Source organism: Malus sylvestris, chromosome 10 (genome assembly GCF_916048215.2).
Source record: "Malus sylvestris chromosome 10, drMalSylv7.2, whole genome shotgun sequence".
Lineage (NCBI taxonomy): Eukaryota > Viridiplantae > Streptophyta > Magnoliopsida > Rosales > Rosaceae > Malus > Malus sylvestris.
The window spans coordinates 2,145,785-2,161,785 of NC_062269.1; the positions used below are offsets into that span (position 1 = coordinate 2,145,785).

General features: G+C 37.9%; 2 protein-coding genes, 2 long non-coding RNA genes and 1 pseudogene across 5 annotated transcripts in view; 3 read left to right on the forward strand and 2 right to left on the reverse strand.

The window, feature by feature from the left end:
* LOC126587902 (TMV resistance protein N-like) overlaps window positions 1-16,001 on the reverse strand; it is a 43,886-nt gene that overhangs the window by 7,167 nt on the left and 20,718 nt on the right. The gene's annotated exons all lie outside the window — the stretch shown is intronic.
* The window catches only part of LOC126587903 (uncharacterized), a 40,587-nt gene that overhangs the window by 6,962 nt on the left and 17,624 nt on the right, over window positions 1-16,001 (forward strand). The window lies entirely within an intron of this gene.
* Window positions 3,815-6,948, reverse strand: LOC126587910 (uncharacterized). Its single transcript, XR_007611253.1, has 2 exons — window positions 6,218-6,948; window positions 3,815-4,601 (listed from the first exon to the last, which is right to left on the reverse strand). It is a non-coding gene; the product is annotated as an uncharacterized LOC126587910 (long non-coding RNA).
* Window positions 7,347-9,247, forward strand: LOC126587878 (uncharacterized). 2 transcript variants are annotated; one of them, XM_050252963.1, is made up of 2 exons: window positions 7,347-8,889; window positions 9,110-9,204. In XM_050252963.1, the coding sequence occupies exons 1-2, from the start codon at window positions 7,862-7,864 to the stop codon at window positions 9,129-9,131; spliced, it is 1,050 nt and encodes a 349-aa protein (XP_050108920.1). In that variant the 5' UTR covers window positions 7,347-7,861; the 3' UTR covers window positions 9,132-9,204. The 2 variants fall into 2 exon arrangements, with proteins under 2 accessions (XP_050108920.1, XP_050108921.1); XM_050252964.1 differs by having other exon boundaries at window positions 7,353-8,789; window positions 9,110-9,247.
* Window positions 12,006-14,150, forward strand: LOC126587876 (L-type lectin-domain containing receptor kinase S.6-like; annotated as a pseudogene).

Below are 16,001 nucleotides of genomic sequence, written 5' to 3' on the forward strand. Positions count from 1 at the left end.
GGATTTGAGAGTTAAAACTTTATTTGTGATCTTCATTAGTCATTAGTAAAATTTCCTTACTATCTTTGTACTGGATGTAGACTTATGTCAAATCAATATAAATCTTTGTGTCACTTTGAATTGTCTGTTTTGTCCAATTTTTTTAATTAATTTATTAGTTTCACATTTGACGCTTTCAAACAACACTTACTACTAAAAGAATGAGCTAAACCATTTAATCAAATTAAACTACAAGTTTGCTGCACAAAACTGCTCATATTGGTTTCATTTGACTGATTTGAAGATTTCATCAGAGGAGTATAAAGATAAACTTTGATTAAAAGGAAGAACAAATACTAATTAATTGATAAAATCAGCAATTAAACATTGGCATCTAGTATCAAGCCAAAGATAAAAGTCGGAAGGGCCTAGCAAGCAGTTCCATCAGCCAACATTTCTACCCAACACCATCACATAAATTAAACTCTCAACAGAAAAAGTTATATGTGAGAAAGAATGAATGAATTACATGAAACGAGAATGTCAAAATAACGATGTAATCAACTTATTACGTATTATCATACCATAAAGTTAAAATTTCTCTAAAAGAAGCAACAAAGAAATCCCATACAAGAGCTATTCACTTTTCAATACTCGTTGAAGAGGAACAGCTGAAGAAAACACGTTAACACATAGACTTTACTGACTATTTCTGTCGGATATGATAAATAGCCACCGGATAGTACTGACTAAATTAGTCGGGCGTTTGGTGCAGTATCGGATTAATGACCGTATTATTTATATTGTGTTTGGTATTGAACCGGATAGGACAAGAGAAAAAAAATTAACAAATCTTTCTTAGCTTTTAGACTCTAATATAATGCTTTATTGATTCGTATAAAGATACAAGCAACTTTGGTACTAATTTTGAGTTAAGTTTCCTGCCATGTGTTTTGTTAATTTGATATTATTTTTTTTTCCATTCTAATTTGGCCTCTGTGGTTGTCACGTATATATTCACACATATCTATATCCAGATAAAAATTCCAATCAACAATTCAACAACCCTAGTCCGAAATTCAACAATTCAATGCCAATCAACAATTCAACAACCCTAGTCCGAAATTATTCACACATATATATATCCAGATAAAAAGTAAAATTCACATAAAAATTAAAAAAATGGATAGAGTGATGTAAAACACAAATTTACATAATCAATTGCATAATTAGAGAGAAAATAATAAATAGATTCAATCAATTGCAAGAAAAATAGGAGGGGGAAGAATAGAGGGAGGGGCGGAATCCCAGAAGAAGAAAATTGAAAAGACGAAAATGTGATTCAAACGAAGAAGAAGACTGTGAGAAGACATACCTGGGATGAGAGCAAGATGGCGTCTGGAGAGGAAGAGAATGAAACGCTGCGTTAAGAGGTTGCGGTGGTGGTGGTGGGGGGAATCGAAATTTTGGGGAAAGAATGGGGAAGTTGAGGGAAATAGGATGATGGTCTTTCAAAAAAGGGAACTGTGGGATTTTGCTAAATTTTTGGTTCGAAGATTTTTGTCAGATCTGGTGGAAAATGGAAAAATGAAAAGAAATGGAAGGAGGGTAAAACGGAAGATTGCGTCGGGAGACAAGAGAGCCCGACTAATTATACCGTGAAAATGGATGGTATAAGCAAGCGGGTACACACCGTGTAAAAAAGGTGGGCCCGGATTATTTAATCCGGTGCTTATTTAATCCGAACTGTCACCAAACACCGTACACCGTATTATTAATACTATCCGATCCGTTATACGGTGTGCCAAACAGAGCCTTAAAGTGAAAAGACAAGTATTTTCCACACACAGAAGTGGAAGACTTGACTCCGATTTCCAATACTCGTTCCAAAGTGAATGGACATTGGTTTTCTGACAAAAAAAAAAAGAAAAAAAAAAGAAGACTGATTACTGTGAGAAATTTCCAAGAAGCTTCCCCGTTGGAACGTGTTATCTTTCTTCACCTTTTCTCTACTCACCAAAGTGCCCTTTTTTTTATTTATTTTTATTTTTATTTTTTATCATTCTCACCATAGTGATTGAATGCAAGACTTGTGGAAAAGGATCCGGCTGTGAGAAATCTCCAAGAAGCTTCACCTTTTCTCTGCTCACCAAAGTGATTGGATGCAGGACTTGGGAATTCTAAAGATTCTATGATCGTAACCGTTCATCGTACATCATGCAGTTAAAAATTATTTTAAAATTTAAAATTAAATATAAATAATACTAACAAAAACTGATCGCATGATTTACGATGAACGATCCGATCCCAAGATCGCTAGAATCCACTGGATCCTTTTCTAAGACTTGTGACTTCTCTGCAACTTCCCAACTTTCCCATTTTTCAAGAGGAAAATAATTATGTCACCCACTATGAAGCCTGAATCTAGGTTTTTTCACACAAGAGCAGTAGAGGGGTAAATCCAACACGTAAGGCCATTTTAGCAATTGCACAATATTAGCCCCAAAATTAACGTAAGGATTTACCGCTCACATGTTATCCAACAAAAGTTCCTTATTCTTTTATCTAAAACCTGACTATTACATATAAATTTTTTTTTTTTCCAAAGATAGAGTATATTAAATTCTCATAGGAAGGTTAATATCCTGGGCCAAGGTATTAAACAAAAATTCTGGCCCAATACAGTCCCACACAAAATCCCTTCCTTTCTCTCCTTACATATAAATTAAACAGTCTAAAAATAAATTCTAGTTTCCAATTGTTGTACCAACACCTTGGGTTTGCTGTTCAATAGCTGCAAGATATATAAAGGGGTTAGTAAAGGGGTATGATATCCACACACATTTTTTTACTTCTCATACATCCCTTTAATTTTCGGCAGTCGGATTAGATGAATTGAAGAAGATCAACGGATAAAAATTAACAAAGGATGTGTGAGAAGTAAAAATAGATGTGTAGATAGCATACCCCTTGAGTAAAACTACAGTTAAGTAAGAACATAAACCTCATCATGAATAATTGATCAAACTAAACTAAGTGATACATTAGATGTTAGATTAACCACTGGCAAAATTTGAATCCACGTCGTCATGCAAGGACCTAACACTTTTCTACCACTGTAATAAAGAGCCACTATCTAATTTAACAAAAATTATCATGTAACACAAAAAAAAAAAAAAAAAAAAAAAACTAAATGACGCGTAATCATAAATTTCAAGCATAAGAAATTATAAACAATAGTTCCATGAATGCATAATTGTTCCCTCATTCCCAAGGAAATCCCCATACACACGTACTGCCATTACTAAAGTGAAAGGACAAAGATTTTCCACAATAAAAGTGACAGGATGCAAGACTTTCGAGTAAGCTTCCAACTTTCTTACCAGAATATCGAGAAAAGATATTCATATCCTTTGTTTTGTTTTGTTTTTTTTGTTTTTGTTTTTTCTTTCTAAAAAGGATATAAATCTAGGTTTTTTCACACCAGCATTCCAAGGTCAGGTGCTCCTTTTGATATATGTATGTGATCAGCCTGCCCAATGCCTCCAGCTATTAAATATGATTGATATGTTATTAGCATGATCCACTAACATAATGCATAATGATAATTTTCATCAAGCTTAAAATCTTCCCGAGGCAAATAAAATACTCAAAGGTATTCTAACGCAAAAGAATTTATTTTCGATTTTTCATTTTCAAAGAAAACTTGTTTGACAACTACTTTCAGTTTTTAATTTTTAGAGAGATAAAAACTAAAAACTAGTTTCTTGAGCTTTCAAAATTTGTATTTTCAGTTTTTAATTTTAGCTTCTAATCAACACCATGACACAAGAAATCAAGTAACAAAACTAGTAAAAAGTCAACTGAAACAATTACATAAAACGAGAAAGCCAAAATAACCGTGTTTACGTATTGTCGCGCCACAAAATTAAAATACAATGCCAAGTGGCAACAAATTTGAGCCACACTGCTATAATGTTGCCGTGCAATGTAAATCTCCCTTAAAGAAGCAACAATGAAATCTCCATGCAATAGCTGTCCACTTTCCAATACTCGTTCAAGAGGAAAAGCTGAAAGGACATGTATTTTCCACATAAACAGTGGAAGACCGACTATGGGAAATTTCCAGGAAGCAAGATTTCTGAGTAAGTTCCAAACTTTCTTCTAAGAAAAGATAATTCATGTCTTACTAAGTTCCCAACTTTATTCTGAGAAAAGATATTCATGTCTCTGTGTTTTTTCAGTGGTGCTAAAGCCACCTACTTATCTTATTTCTTCACCCACTTTCCAATACTCGTTCCAAAGTATTTTCCACAAAAAAGGTTGAAAACTGACAGAAAAAGTTGCCTTTCCTTTAAGAGAAAAATATTTATGTCACCCACTGCGAAACTTCTATATGGGTTTTTTTCACACATCTGTTCGTTAGGTCTGCACTTCTCGAAAGCTTTGGGCCACACATCTCTTCTGGAAAAAGTAGCGATGGTAATTCTGCCTCTCCTGTACTTTAGGGCATGCTAAGCTAGAAAGATGGGCCACAAGCACTAACAATGTTAACGAGTCTGTTGAATATGCTCAGACTTCCCCTGTTATTTAGATAAATCGTCACACAGTAATACCCTGCACTAAATATATCAACCCCAGCAATTAGCAATGTCAAATCTGATCAAACCAGTCAACCAAATAAGAAGTCTTCAATGCAAGCTGCAATGTAAGAGTTGAGTTGAAATGATCCATATATCAAAGAAAATGAGCATTCATAAGAATCATGAAACCTAGGCTAAGTTCCATGGACTCTTAAGTTCCCTCATCTAAACATAGTATAAACACAGCATTTTAGAAACGCAATACAAAAAAATGGATAGAGGGGCTTCTAAATGACTAGATGCAAAACATTTGAGAGAACTTTCAAATGACGCCTTGAAAGTCCTCTGTTGTGTGTCTTTCTACTGCATTTGTAGTGTTTTGGTAGTAACTTTGTAGTGCTTTACTAGTGCATCAGTATTATTCTCGTAATACATTTTTAACAATTAAGTCTAAAGTTTGTTCCTCATTCAAACATAGAACAAAACACCCTGACAACTCTACGTTTTATAAAAAAACACTTAAAGAGCTCAATTGAAAAGAAAGAAAAAACCCTCGTCCATCAACTCGTCATGCTCTAATTGATTTTTAGTTGTGAAATACTTTCTTCATCGTCAAGTCAGTTGGGTAATTTTTTTTTTCTTTTTTTAACTATTGGATTTGAAGTGTTTTTCTTTAAAGATCAAGTACCATCATCTTCCAAGAGAATAAGTGTCAGAAAAAGAACGAATTACTTTCAAAATGAAAACGAAAATATGGCACAACACATGCACCCTGTAGATATGACATAGACTTATACACCAGTATCTGCTTTACACAGTCAAAATCAACAATATTAACATAATGAACCATTTATGAATGCCCTCGTCACTAAAACGCAGCATAACATAGGTCAAATCTACCGCTTTCCCGGTAAAACTGACATCTTTATGACCACAAAACTTTAAAGGAGGAAACCAATCAACAAAGTTCAAATGAACAAGTAAAACAATAGAAGATCAACAAGAAGCCCAGTTTCACTCTATTCTTGAAGTGTTTTTCTCTAAGGATTAAGTAACCTTCATCTTCCAGGAGAATATACTCACTAAATTCGTTATCTATTATAAGTTTCAGAAAAGAACGAATTAGTTTCAGAATGCAAGCGAAACATGGCACAACACAGTTTACACAGTTTCTACTTTACACAGACTTATACACCAGTTTCTACTTCTTTACACAGTCAAAATCAATAAAACTAACATAATGAACCATCGTTGAATGCCGTAGTCACTAAAACGCAGCATAACATATGTCAAATCTACTGCTTTCCCGGTAAAACCGACATCTTTATGGCCACAAAACTTAAAGGAGGAGACCAATCAACAAAGATCAAAAGCTAAAAGCTTTCCGCTTTGCCAATCGCACAAACCCAGATCACCCACCACTTCACTCTAAAAAACTTTACTTCGAAAAACTTCATTTTTCCCTAAAATTCCATAATTCTACTACCTCAAACACCCCACCAGACAGTCCTACTAACTTAACCTAGGCCCATTCAAGTCTAATCACCGGATCCAAACTTTCAAAAAGCAAAATTCAAAAAAAAAAAAACAAAATTACAAAATTCAATTGAAAAATTGCAAGAAAATTGAACTCGGAATTGGGCAAGGAAACATACCATAGTTCGCCAGTAGCTCAGGAATCCGACATGCAAGTCGAAGTGATATGAATTGTAATAGCAGTGATTAGCTTAATCACTGTTAAGGGTTAATTAGATTTAATGTAATGTTTATGAGTATTATGTTGTAATTGGGCCAGCTAGTTAAGTTCCGACAAGTTTGTCTCTTGGATAAGATCAGCGACAATGGGGTTTAACCAACACAGGGTTGTCGAGGAAGGGGCATCAGCTAAGGTTTATACAGGGTCTCTGCCCTTTGGTGGAGAAGTGGCAGTGAAAAGGTTTGAGAGGGCTGATGGGATCGCTAGTCTGCATAATCCTTTTACCACGGAGTTTGCAACTATGGTGGGTTGTTTGCGGCACAAGAATCTGATTCAGCTTCATGGGTGGTGCTGTGATGGTAACAAGTTAGTCCTGGTGTACGAGTACATGCCCAACGGAAGCCTCAACAAAGTTCTCCACAAAAGCTTCAATTCAGCAATTGTTCTATCTTGGAAGCACAATTGAAACAAGTTATACCGATGAAGAGTGTAATTTTGGCACTTGTCACAGTAAAGCAAAGCATCTTCGGTACCTTTGTCCCCACACGTTTGACAAACAGTCACCTGCATCTAGTACACCATAACCAACGTTAGCGTTTTTCTTCACTATTTATTAATAAATAGGCACAAAATAACAACAATCGGAAGTCCCACAGCCCAAACCAAATATATACTTGCAAAATACTAACTGCATATAAGAAACCAAACAGAAGAAGCTTAAAGTATAAGGTGATGCGGATGTAAAATATAAATTTCACCCATTCAACCCTTAAATCATATGAACAATCCAAAGTTCCAAAATTAAAAAAACACATGTTTCCATTTGCCCTTAATCTTTGAGTCAGCCAAAAAAGGAGTTACTTCGCAAACCTTGACATTTAGACAAAGGTTACCATTAAAAACATCTATTTAATACCCCCGAATCCAATAACAACTACTACACCAATGAACTAATAAACCCATTTTTATTGTATACGAATTGGAACAGTGGAAGGTGTCAACTAAAAGCAGCCATGAGTATTGGATGGCTAGTGAAGTTAGGCTAGTCAACTTTCTTTATGTAAATTAGGCAAGTTAGGTAAGTTAGGCAAGTTAGGCAAGTTAGGCAAAGTTAGGTCCTATGTCTTCTTTCTTTCCCTATATATATGTCCATCTTGTAATGAGAAATAATCATCTAATATATCAAGAAATTAACTCTATTTTGGCATGGTATCAGAGCCATTCTGATCCAAATAGAGTTTCTATTCTGATTCACTTACTGGCACTACTGCCATCTACCCAATAAGACCTGCTATTCTGCAGGTCTTCTACTTTCATACCAACCCAATCTTACTCTTTTTTCATTTGGCCATATCTACCAACATTATTACCCATATCCAGCTTGTTGACCATACATATTCCGCTGCATCTTTTCCCATATTCTTCCCATTTGCAGTATCTCTGCAAAACCCAGAAATCTTTCCACAAAAAAAAAAAATATACTACCCAATACCCCATAAGCCATACCCGTTGGAATCACCCAACAAATTTACCCATAACCTCTGAGGCAGTAATAATGGGTGACTCCAAGACCACTGTTTCAGCTACTGTTACTTAAAGTGATATGTCTCTACATATCACCCCAGACAAGTTGGATGGGTCCAACTATTCCTCATGGTCCCAAAGTGTCCGCATCTACATCACTGGCAGAGGTAAATGGTCTTATGTCAGTGGAACAAAAATGGCACCAGCAGAAGCTGATGCATTGTATGCTATATGGGAGGAAGAGAATGCCATGGTTCAATCTTGGTTACTCAACTCCATGACCAGAGATGTACGGGCCATTTTTCTCCAACTCTCTACTGCAAAAGATGTTTGGGATGCTGTTACCCAAACTTACTCAATTGAAAAAGATGCATCAAAGTTATACGAACTTCGCCGTCAAGCACTGGCGACTCGCCAGAATGGAGAACCTTTATCTGCATATTATGGTAAACTTCAGCAAATATGGCAAGAAATTGATTTCTTGCGTCCTGGAAAATTGAAGTGCGCTGCTGATATTGCTACCCGAGAGACAGAAATTTCGGAAGAAAGATTGTATGATTTTCTGGCTGGTCTTGATCCTCATTTAGATCATGTTCGCAGTCAAGTTTTGACTCAAACAACTCTGCCTTCTGTTCGTGCTGCTTATGCTCTTGTGAATGCTGAAGCAAGTAGGCAAACCATTATGTTGGTTGGCCCACAAGTGGAAGGATCCGCCATGGTAGCTGCTCCGTCTCGATTTCCCCGTGGAGTCTCCAATTCTCGATTAGGTGGATCCAAAACTACTGATACAAGGAAGTGTACTTATTGTGACAAGGATAAGCATACTAGAGACACTTGCTTCAAGCTGCATGGATATCCTGATTGGTGGGTTCAAAAGAAGGAAAATCAAAAGAAAGGCATTGGTGGATCACAAGCACACCTGACACCAACGCCTTCCATACCTCGGGTGGATCGATCTGCTCACTTAGTTTCTCCAACTACTGCTTCTACTTCCTTAGTCGATGCAGGTAACTTTGGTTTTGCCTTGAACACTACAATTGTTCCTCCCAATAAACCTTGGATCATTGATTCAGGGGCTTCTGACCACATGACCAATAACTCTACATGGTTTGTTTCTCACACTACTCCACCTTTAAATACCGTTAAAGTTGCTAATGGTATTTCTACTCCAGTGCTTGGAGCAGGCTCCATCTCATTAACACCAGGCTTATCTCTCTCATCTGTTTTACATGTTCCTAAACTTTCTCACAATTTGCTTTCCATTGGTAAACTTACAAATCAACTAAACTGTCTTGCCATCTTTTCTCCTACCCATTGTTGGTTTCAGGATATTCGAACGAAAGCATTGATTGGTCATGGTAGAGAGAGGGGAGGTCTATACTACTTGGACTTACCACCAGATTGTGAGAAGACAAGTTACAGTTGTCAAGTGGAGGCCAAACAATTTGAAGCTTCTGAAAAAATTTTGTTATGGCACAAAAGATTGGGACACCCTTCCTTTCAGTACCTACAATATCTATTCCCTTCTTTATTTTCTAAAGTCAAAGTTTCTGATTTCCATTGTGAAACTTGCATTCTTTCTAAAAATCATCGTGTCTCATTTCCTTTAAGTTCCCATAAAAGTAATGTTCCTTTCTCTCTTATTCATTCTGATGTTTGGGGACCATTTCATATTCCTACTTATACTGGTGCTAAATACTTTGTTTCCTTCATTGATGACTGCACTCGAGTTTCTTGGGTATACTTACTAAAAAATAAGAGTGAGGTTATGTCTATTTTTCCAATCTTTCATCAAATGATTCAAACCCAATTTCATGTTAAAATTCAAGTCGTTCGATCTGATAATGGGAAAGAATATTTGAATTATGGACTTGGAACATTTTTTCAACAACACGGTATCATTCATCAAACATCATGTCCACATACTCCTCAACAGAACGGTATAGCAGAACGTAAAAATCGTCATCTCTTGGATGTGGCTCGCTCTTTATGTTCTGCTATGCAAGTTCCTAAACGTTTTTGGGGCGATGCCATTCACACAGCTGTTTTTCTTATCAATCGCATGCCATCACGTGTTCTCCAATTTCAAACACCTATCCAAACCCTTTCCCAATATCATTCTCTTCCTTCACTCCTTCATATTCCTCCAAAAGTGTTTGGTTGTGTCTGCTACGTTCACATCCCCATGCAAAATCGGGATAAGTTGGATCCTAGAGCCATCAAATGTGTGTTTATTGGCTATTCTGCTACTCAGAAAGGGTATCGATGTTACTATCCTCCCACTGGGAAATTTTTTGTCTCTATGGATGTTACCTTTCGGGAACACGAGGCATTTTTTTCAAAAGAAGATTTGGCCACTTCTCTTCAGGGGGAGATATGGAGTAAGGAGGAAGAGAAGTTGCCGCTTGACATTGGTGATGAACACTTGTCTGATGTCGGTGATGGTGCAAATTTGCCTAATGATGAGGCACAAGGTGAAAAAATATTGAAGGTGTATGAGAGGACAAGAAAAAAGGGAGATAAAGAAAAAAGGGATGATGAGATAGACCACCCACAGACAGATCCCCACATTGACCAACTCTCTGACCAATCAGCTGCTACTCGTACGAATTATCCTGAGGTAACCACTCATTCTCCCTCTCTTCAGCCTACTATATTTGGTGAGTCCAATCATGAGATTTCATTAAGTGATGATCCAAATGATTCAAATGAACCACATCGTGAGTCTCAGGGTTCTCGTTATCCTATTCGAGAAAATCGAGGGATACCCCCTGTTCGTTATGGTCATTCTTCTACAAAGGGTATTCAATATCCTATATCTAATTTTGTTTCATCTCATCGCTTGTCAGACTCTTATATATCTTTTGCAAACCAATTGTCATCAGTCTCAGTTCCTAATAAGTTACAGGATGCTCTTAAAGATCCAAATTGTCATCAGTCTGCGTTTCTCTCCTGGCGACAAGTTGTTGCTGCCAAAGCTCTCTGCTTCCGATGGCAGCCAACAATCCGTCGCAGCTACTCCCATCAGGTTTGCCCACTCTTTTCCTCTTATTCTACGGTATTTTCTCTAGAAAATTAATCGGAAAATGAGAGGTTTTTTCGTGAAAAAGACGCAGATATGGGTGATAATGAAGGGAGACAAGGAGCTCGTAGGAACTCTGAGGGGTTTCGATGTTTACGTCAACATGGTCCTCTAAGACGTCACTGAATAGTATGATTCACTCTCTCAGTTCTTGTTGCATAATGTAGCCCGAGACCCTAGCATTTGGGGGGTTTTTTTTTACTCGGTTTCTCGACAAGTGTGAATCCTTATTTCTGTGAATGCTTCAACTTTTAGATTTATTAATGGGAAACTTATACAAAGAAGAATACAGTTGGAAGTTAATCAAACAGAATTGTCTTTATTAGTATTTCAGTTAGAAAATTGATCGGGGAAAACAGTTTGTTGGAGAAGTCCGAATCGAGCTCTTACAAGTAAGTAATAGTCAGTACAATCCATCCAACATTAGTAATCTCTTATTGTGATGTCGATTCTCTGGGATCATCCAGAGGGGGGTATGTGAGCCTTCCGGAGCCATCCTCGGTGTTAAAAGAATCGTTCATCACTGTGAAATTCGATACCAGGTTTGATCCTATGGTTGCTGACATCAATGGTTACCACATTGGTATTGATGTGAACACGGTTGTGCGTGTTGCCTGTGTTGATGTTGTTTCAAGAGGAATTGATTTGACAAGTGGGTGGGAGATTACTGCTTGATTGAGTACAGAGATGCTGTCAAGATGATTCGGTTGGGTGGGATACTCATCAACTAGGCCTCCAACGCCTCTTCTTGTTGCTCAGATTGACCTCTCCAACCAGTTCAAGGAGTTCATGCGTGTCGGTTTCTCTGCCTGGAATGGGCAGGGCTCTTCAATTCACATTGTTGACAGGTGGAGATTCAAGACTTTCGGATCTCTCCAACCGGGATTACTACGGATGCTTTTGAAGAAGGGGACTGCTTCACGTGCTCTTCACCAGAAGATCCAAGTACCAAACGTAGCCCAGAAAATCCAGTAATCTCTTATTATGATGTCGATTCTCTGGGATCATCCAGGAGGGGGTATGTGAGCTTTCCGGAGCCATCCTCGGTGTCGAAAGAATCATTCATCGCTATGAAATCCGATACCAGGTTTGATCCTTGGTTGCTGACATCAATGGTTACCACATTGGTATTGATGTGAACACCGTTGTGTATGTTGCTTGTGTTGGTGTTGTTTAAGAGGAATTGATTTGACAAGTGGGAGGGAGATTACTGTTTGATTGAGTACAGAGATGCTGTCCAGATGATTCGGGTTTGGGGTCAGATACTCGTCAACTAGGCCTCCAATGCCTCTTCTTGTTGCTCAAATTGACCTGTCCAACCAGTTCAAGTAGTTCATGCGTGTCGGTTTCTCTGCCTCAAATGGGCAGGGCTTAAAAGTTCTGACAAGTTTGTCTCTTGCGGATATAAGATCAGCTACAATGGGGTTTAACCGAAACAGGGTATTGGGGAAGGGGCATCGGCTAAGGTTTATAAAGGGTCTCTGCACTCTTGTTGGAGAAGTGGCAATAAAAAGGTTTGAGAGGGCTGATGGGATTGGTAGTCTGCATCATCCTTTTGCCACGGAGTTTGCAACTATGGTGGGTTGTTTGCGGCAGAAGAATCTGATTCAGCCTCATGGGTGGTGCTGTGAGGGTAATGAGTTAGTCCTGGTGTACGAGTACATTGCCCAACGGAAGCCTCAACAAAGTTCTCCACGAAAGCTTCAATTCAGCAGTTGTCCTATCTTGGAAGCAAAGACTTGATATAGTTCTCGGAGTCGCTTTTCCTCTTGCATATCTTCACGAGGAGTGTGAGAGGCAAATAATTCAGAGATGTTAAAACTTGCAACATAATGCTCGATGCAGATTTTAACACCAAACTAGGGGATTTTGGTCTAGCAGAAGATTGAGCACAGTTCCATCATTGCAAGAGAAGCAACTATACCAGCTGGAACAATGGGATATCTTGCTCCGGAATACGTTTATTCAGGTGTTCTAACAGTAAAAACTGACGTTTACAGCTTTGGTGTGGTGGTGTTAGAGGTAGCAACGGGAAGAAAGCTGGTGGAGGATGATGGAACAGTGGTTTCTGATTAGGTTTGAAGCATGTGGGAAAAGGGAAAACTGATTGAAGCTGCTGATCTGAGGTTGATGGGGAAGTTTGATATGGTAGAAATGGAGAGGATGCTGATGACTGGACTTGCTTGTGTGCACCCAAACCATGTGAAGAGGGCAACGGTGAAGGAAGCTGCCACCAGGAAAACTAAGGGTAAGCCTTCGCCCTGTTTTCCTGATGACTCTGAAGAAATCCCGTTTTGCTGTGGTGTTCGGCCAAGTCTCGAACTTGATGATGTACAATATTTGACTCCGAAGAGCCACTTTGGCAAGGATTAGTTGCTCGTAACAGATCAAGTAACCTCATAATTAGTAGGATTTCAGTGCAGTTTATAATAGAGAAACTAGGAGCTCGTTGTTGACTGGGGAACTGGAGGAACCCCTCAGGTGCTTCAGTTAATTTGCAGATTTTGTAGTCTGAAATGTGTTTGATGTCTTATAGTAATGAAATGCTCAGTGTTTCCTTGTCTGTTTTATCATGATTGACATGGTCTCAAGCATTTTGTTATTAGCTGACGGACTTAATTATTCAAATGATGTTCGGAAGACTAAGTTTTGTGTTTCATCCAAATATTCCTTTTGAATTTTGTACCTGGTACAGCAGCTACATAAGATTGGCATGTTCTCAAATTCACTGACTAGATGTATACTGATTTACAGGTTTGTCTGGTTTTTGCGGAAGGGCCTTTTGGAAACTGAACAGAAGAAGTATTGCTGTTTCTGGACTGCACAAGCAGTTTCCATTAGTTAAAGAAACAAGCGGAAACAAGTCAATTCTTCCTTTCTATAAATATTTGAAATTCAAGTCCCTGGTGTTAACATTAAAGGTGTTTTCAGAAAATGAACCTCAAGATTAGCAATGACATCAGGCAAGATAAATCACATTGGTGATCAGAAACTTGTGGTTCATTCTTGTACAAGGAAGAAACATAGAGGCCAACTGAACGGCGCTAGGATAGTTCTCGTACTTTAAGTCCGGCTCCTCCAATTCTTCCCAAGCTTATGATGGGGACTGGTTTTACAGTGAACTGAAATGAAATTCAGAAATGAAAAACTCTTTGTTAGTGTTAGATGTCAGTGTTAGATTTCTGTATTATAATATTTTAGATTTTGCAAGGAAGAAGAATTTGGAATTGGATTAGTTATTGGCACATTACAAGCTCAATATCAAATACTAAGGGCTGGTTTGGTATTGCTGTGCTTTGAAAAAAAGCTGCTGTGAGAATAAGCGGCTGTGCTGTGAAAATAAGCGGCTGTGAAATAAATCAGCAGAGTGTTTGGTAAACTTTTTTATAAAAGTGCTTTTGGAAAAAAAAGCAGTCTAATAGTGAGTCTTTTCATTAAAGAAGCACTGTAGCTCCGTGTGCTTTGAAAAAAAACCAGTTTTCCAAAGCTACAAATAGCAGTTTCAGCTTTTTCCTTTGATTTCAGCTTATTCTCACAGCAGCTTCCAAAATAAGCCCTTTTTTTTCAGTTTACCAAACACCTAAAACCCTCACAGCTTTTTTTCATGGGTGCTTTTTTTTAAGCACCTCACTCCCAAACTAGGTCTAAATCAATCTTCTTAGGGAATTGTTATTGGAACTCTAAAAATCTTATTTTACGCTCTAAACTTTCTATAAGTAGAAAGAAAAATATACTTAAGATTCACAAAGAGTGTAAAATGAGATTTTTTTAGTGCTAATAACAGTTCCCTCTCCTTAATGCAATCTGCAAAAGTGTTTATACATAACATTCTTATCCACTCGCCTTTCAATAAATATGGCCATCTTAATATATATAGCTTGTGGGATTCGAGTTCATTGACTAAAATATTTTTAAAGACAATTAAGCTGGTGGGATAAAGCGACGGTGACTTACCTGCATTTATTATAGGATGGTGACTAATAATGCCTTTTGCAGATTTGTTTTGTGTCGTTGATGCTAGCACTTCCAGGTCCACTTGAAGTTGCCTCGTCACGATATTCACGTGTTCATTTCAGGATTTTGAGTTTGGTTGAGTTCTTCCAAATCTTGCTTGTACAGCAAACGAGCCCCACATTTTTTCACATTATTCACTAATGCTTTTGCTTCATCCCTTCTAAAACTACCATCAAAGTAAGTTAAGAAAGAAAAAAATTCATCAAGACAGTCTTGACGAAGCAAATAGAATACCCAAAGGTGTTCTGACTCGAGAGACGTTATTCTTTTGGTCAAAATCCTAGGGCTAACATCAGGTAAACACTCAATTTCGAAATAATCATAACGAAGCTTAACATCTTGAAAAACAACACAAAAGGCAATCCCCAGCCAGTTGGTACATGATGGTGGAGGAAGCTCCACATTTAGTGAATGTCCCACACTCTGATTACTGAACCACTCTGGAATTTCACTTCCAGGGCATACCATACCTCTCAAATATTTTTTTGAGATTCCCTGTGGCTGAAGAAAGATCAATTATTTAGAGAGAGAGAGAGAAAAAAAAAAAGAGGGAGAGAGAGAGAGAGAGAGAGAGAGAGAGAGAGAGAGAGAGAGAGAGAGAGAGAGAGAGAGAGAGAGTACCTCTTGATTAGTGGCAAATTTTAGAATCCCTGAGAGTATCCAGCCTCCATCTTGAACCAATGCAATGCAATTCAGGCAAGTGAAACTAAAATCATACAAATTGGCGAATCTGCTGTTCAACTTGGATGGATCTGACAAACTTCGCAAGGAAGTACAATTGTCTACATCTACATGTAATTTGCTATTAGATGGAAGAGGAGGCAATTTTTGAAGGCTTTTGCACCTCTCCAGATCAAGATACGAAAGCTTAGAAAGGCGTCTAATGCTTTCAGGTAGACTGACGAAATTATTTCCACTAAGATCCAATCTTTCCAGAAAGGACAAGCAGCCAATATCATCGGGGATATCTCCTTCACAGAGTTTACAATCTTTTAGAGATAACTCTGTTAACTCTGTCAAAGAGCATAAACTATTTAGAGAAGACAACACCAAATCCAAACAAGGAGGATCAGGACGACTCTTTCCAAGTCCTAGTAAGCGGAGAAGGCCCCACCCCTCCCTT

Bases quoted from the DNA above. Each gene is read 5' to 3' on its own strand.
- LOC126587878 (XM_050252963.1), top strand. From the start codon at position 7,862: ATGTCTCTACATATCACCCCAGACAAGTTGGATGGGTCCAACTATTCC. The intron at 8,890-9,109 runs GTTTGTTTCTCA...TGTTGGTTTCAG, and splicing joins ATGACCAATAACTCTACATG to GATATTCGAACGAAAGCATT.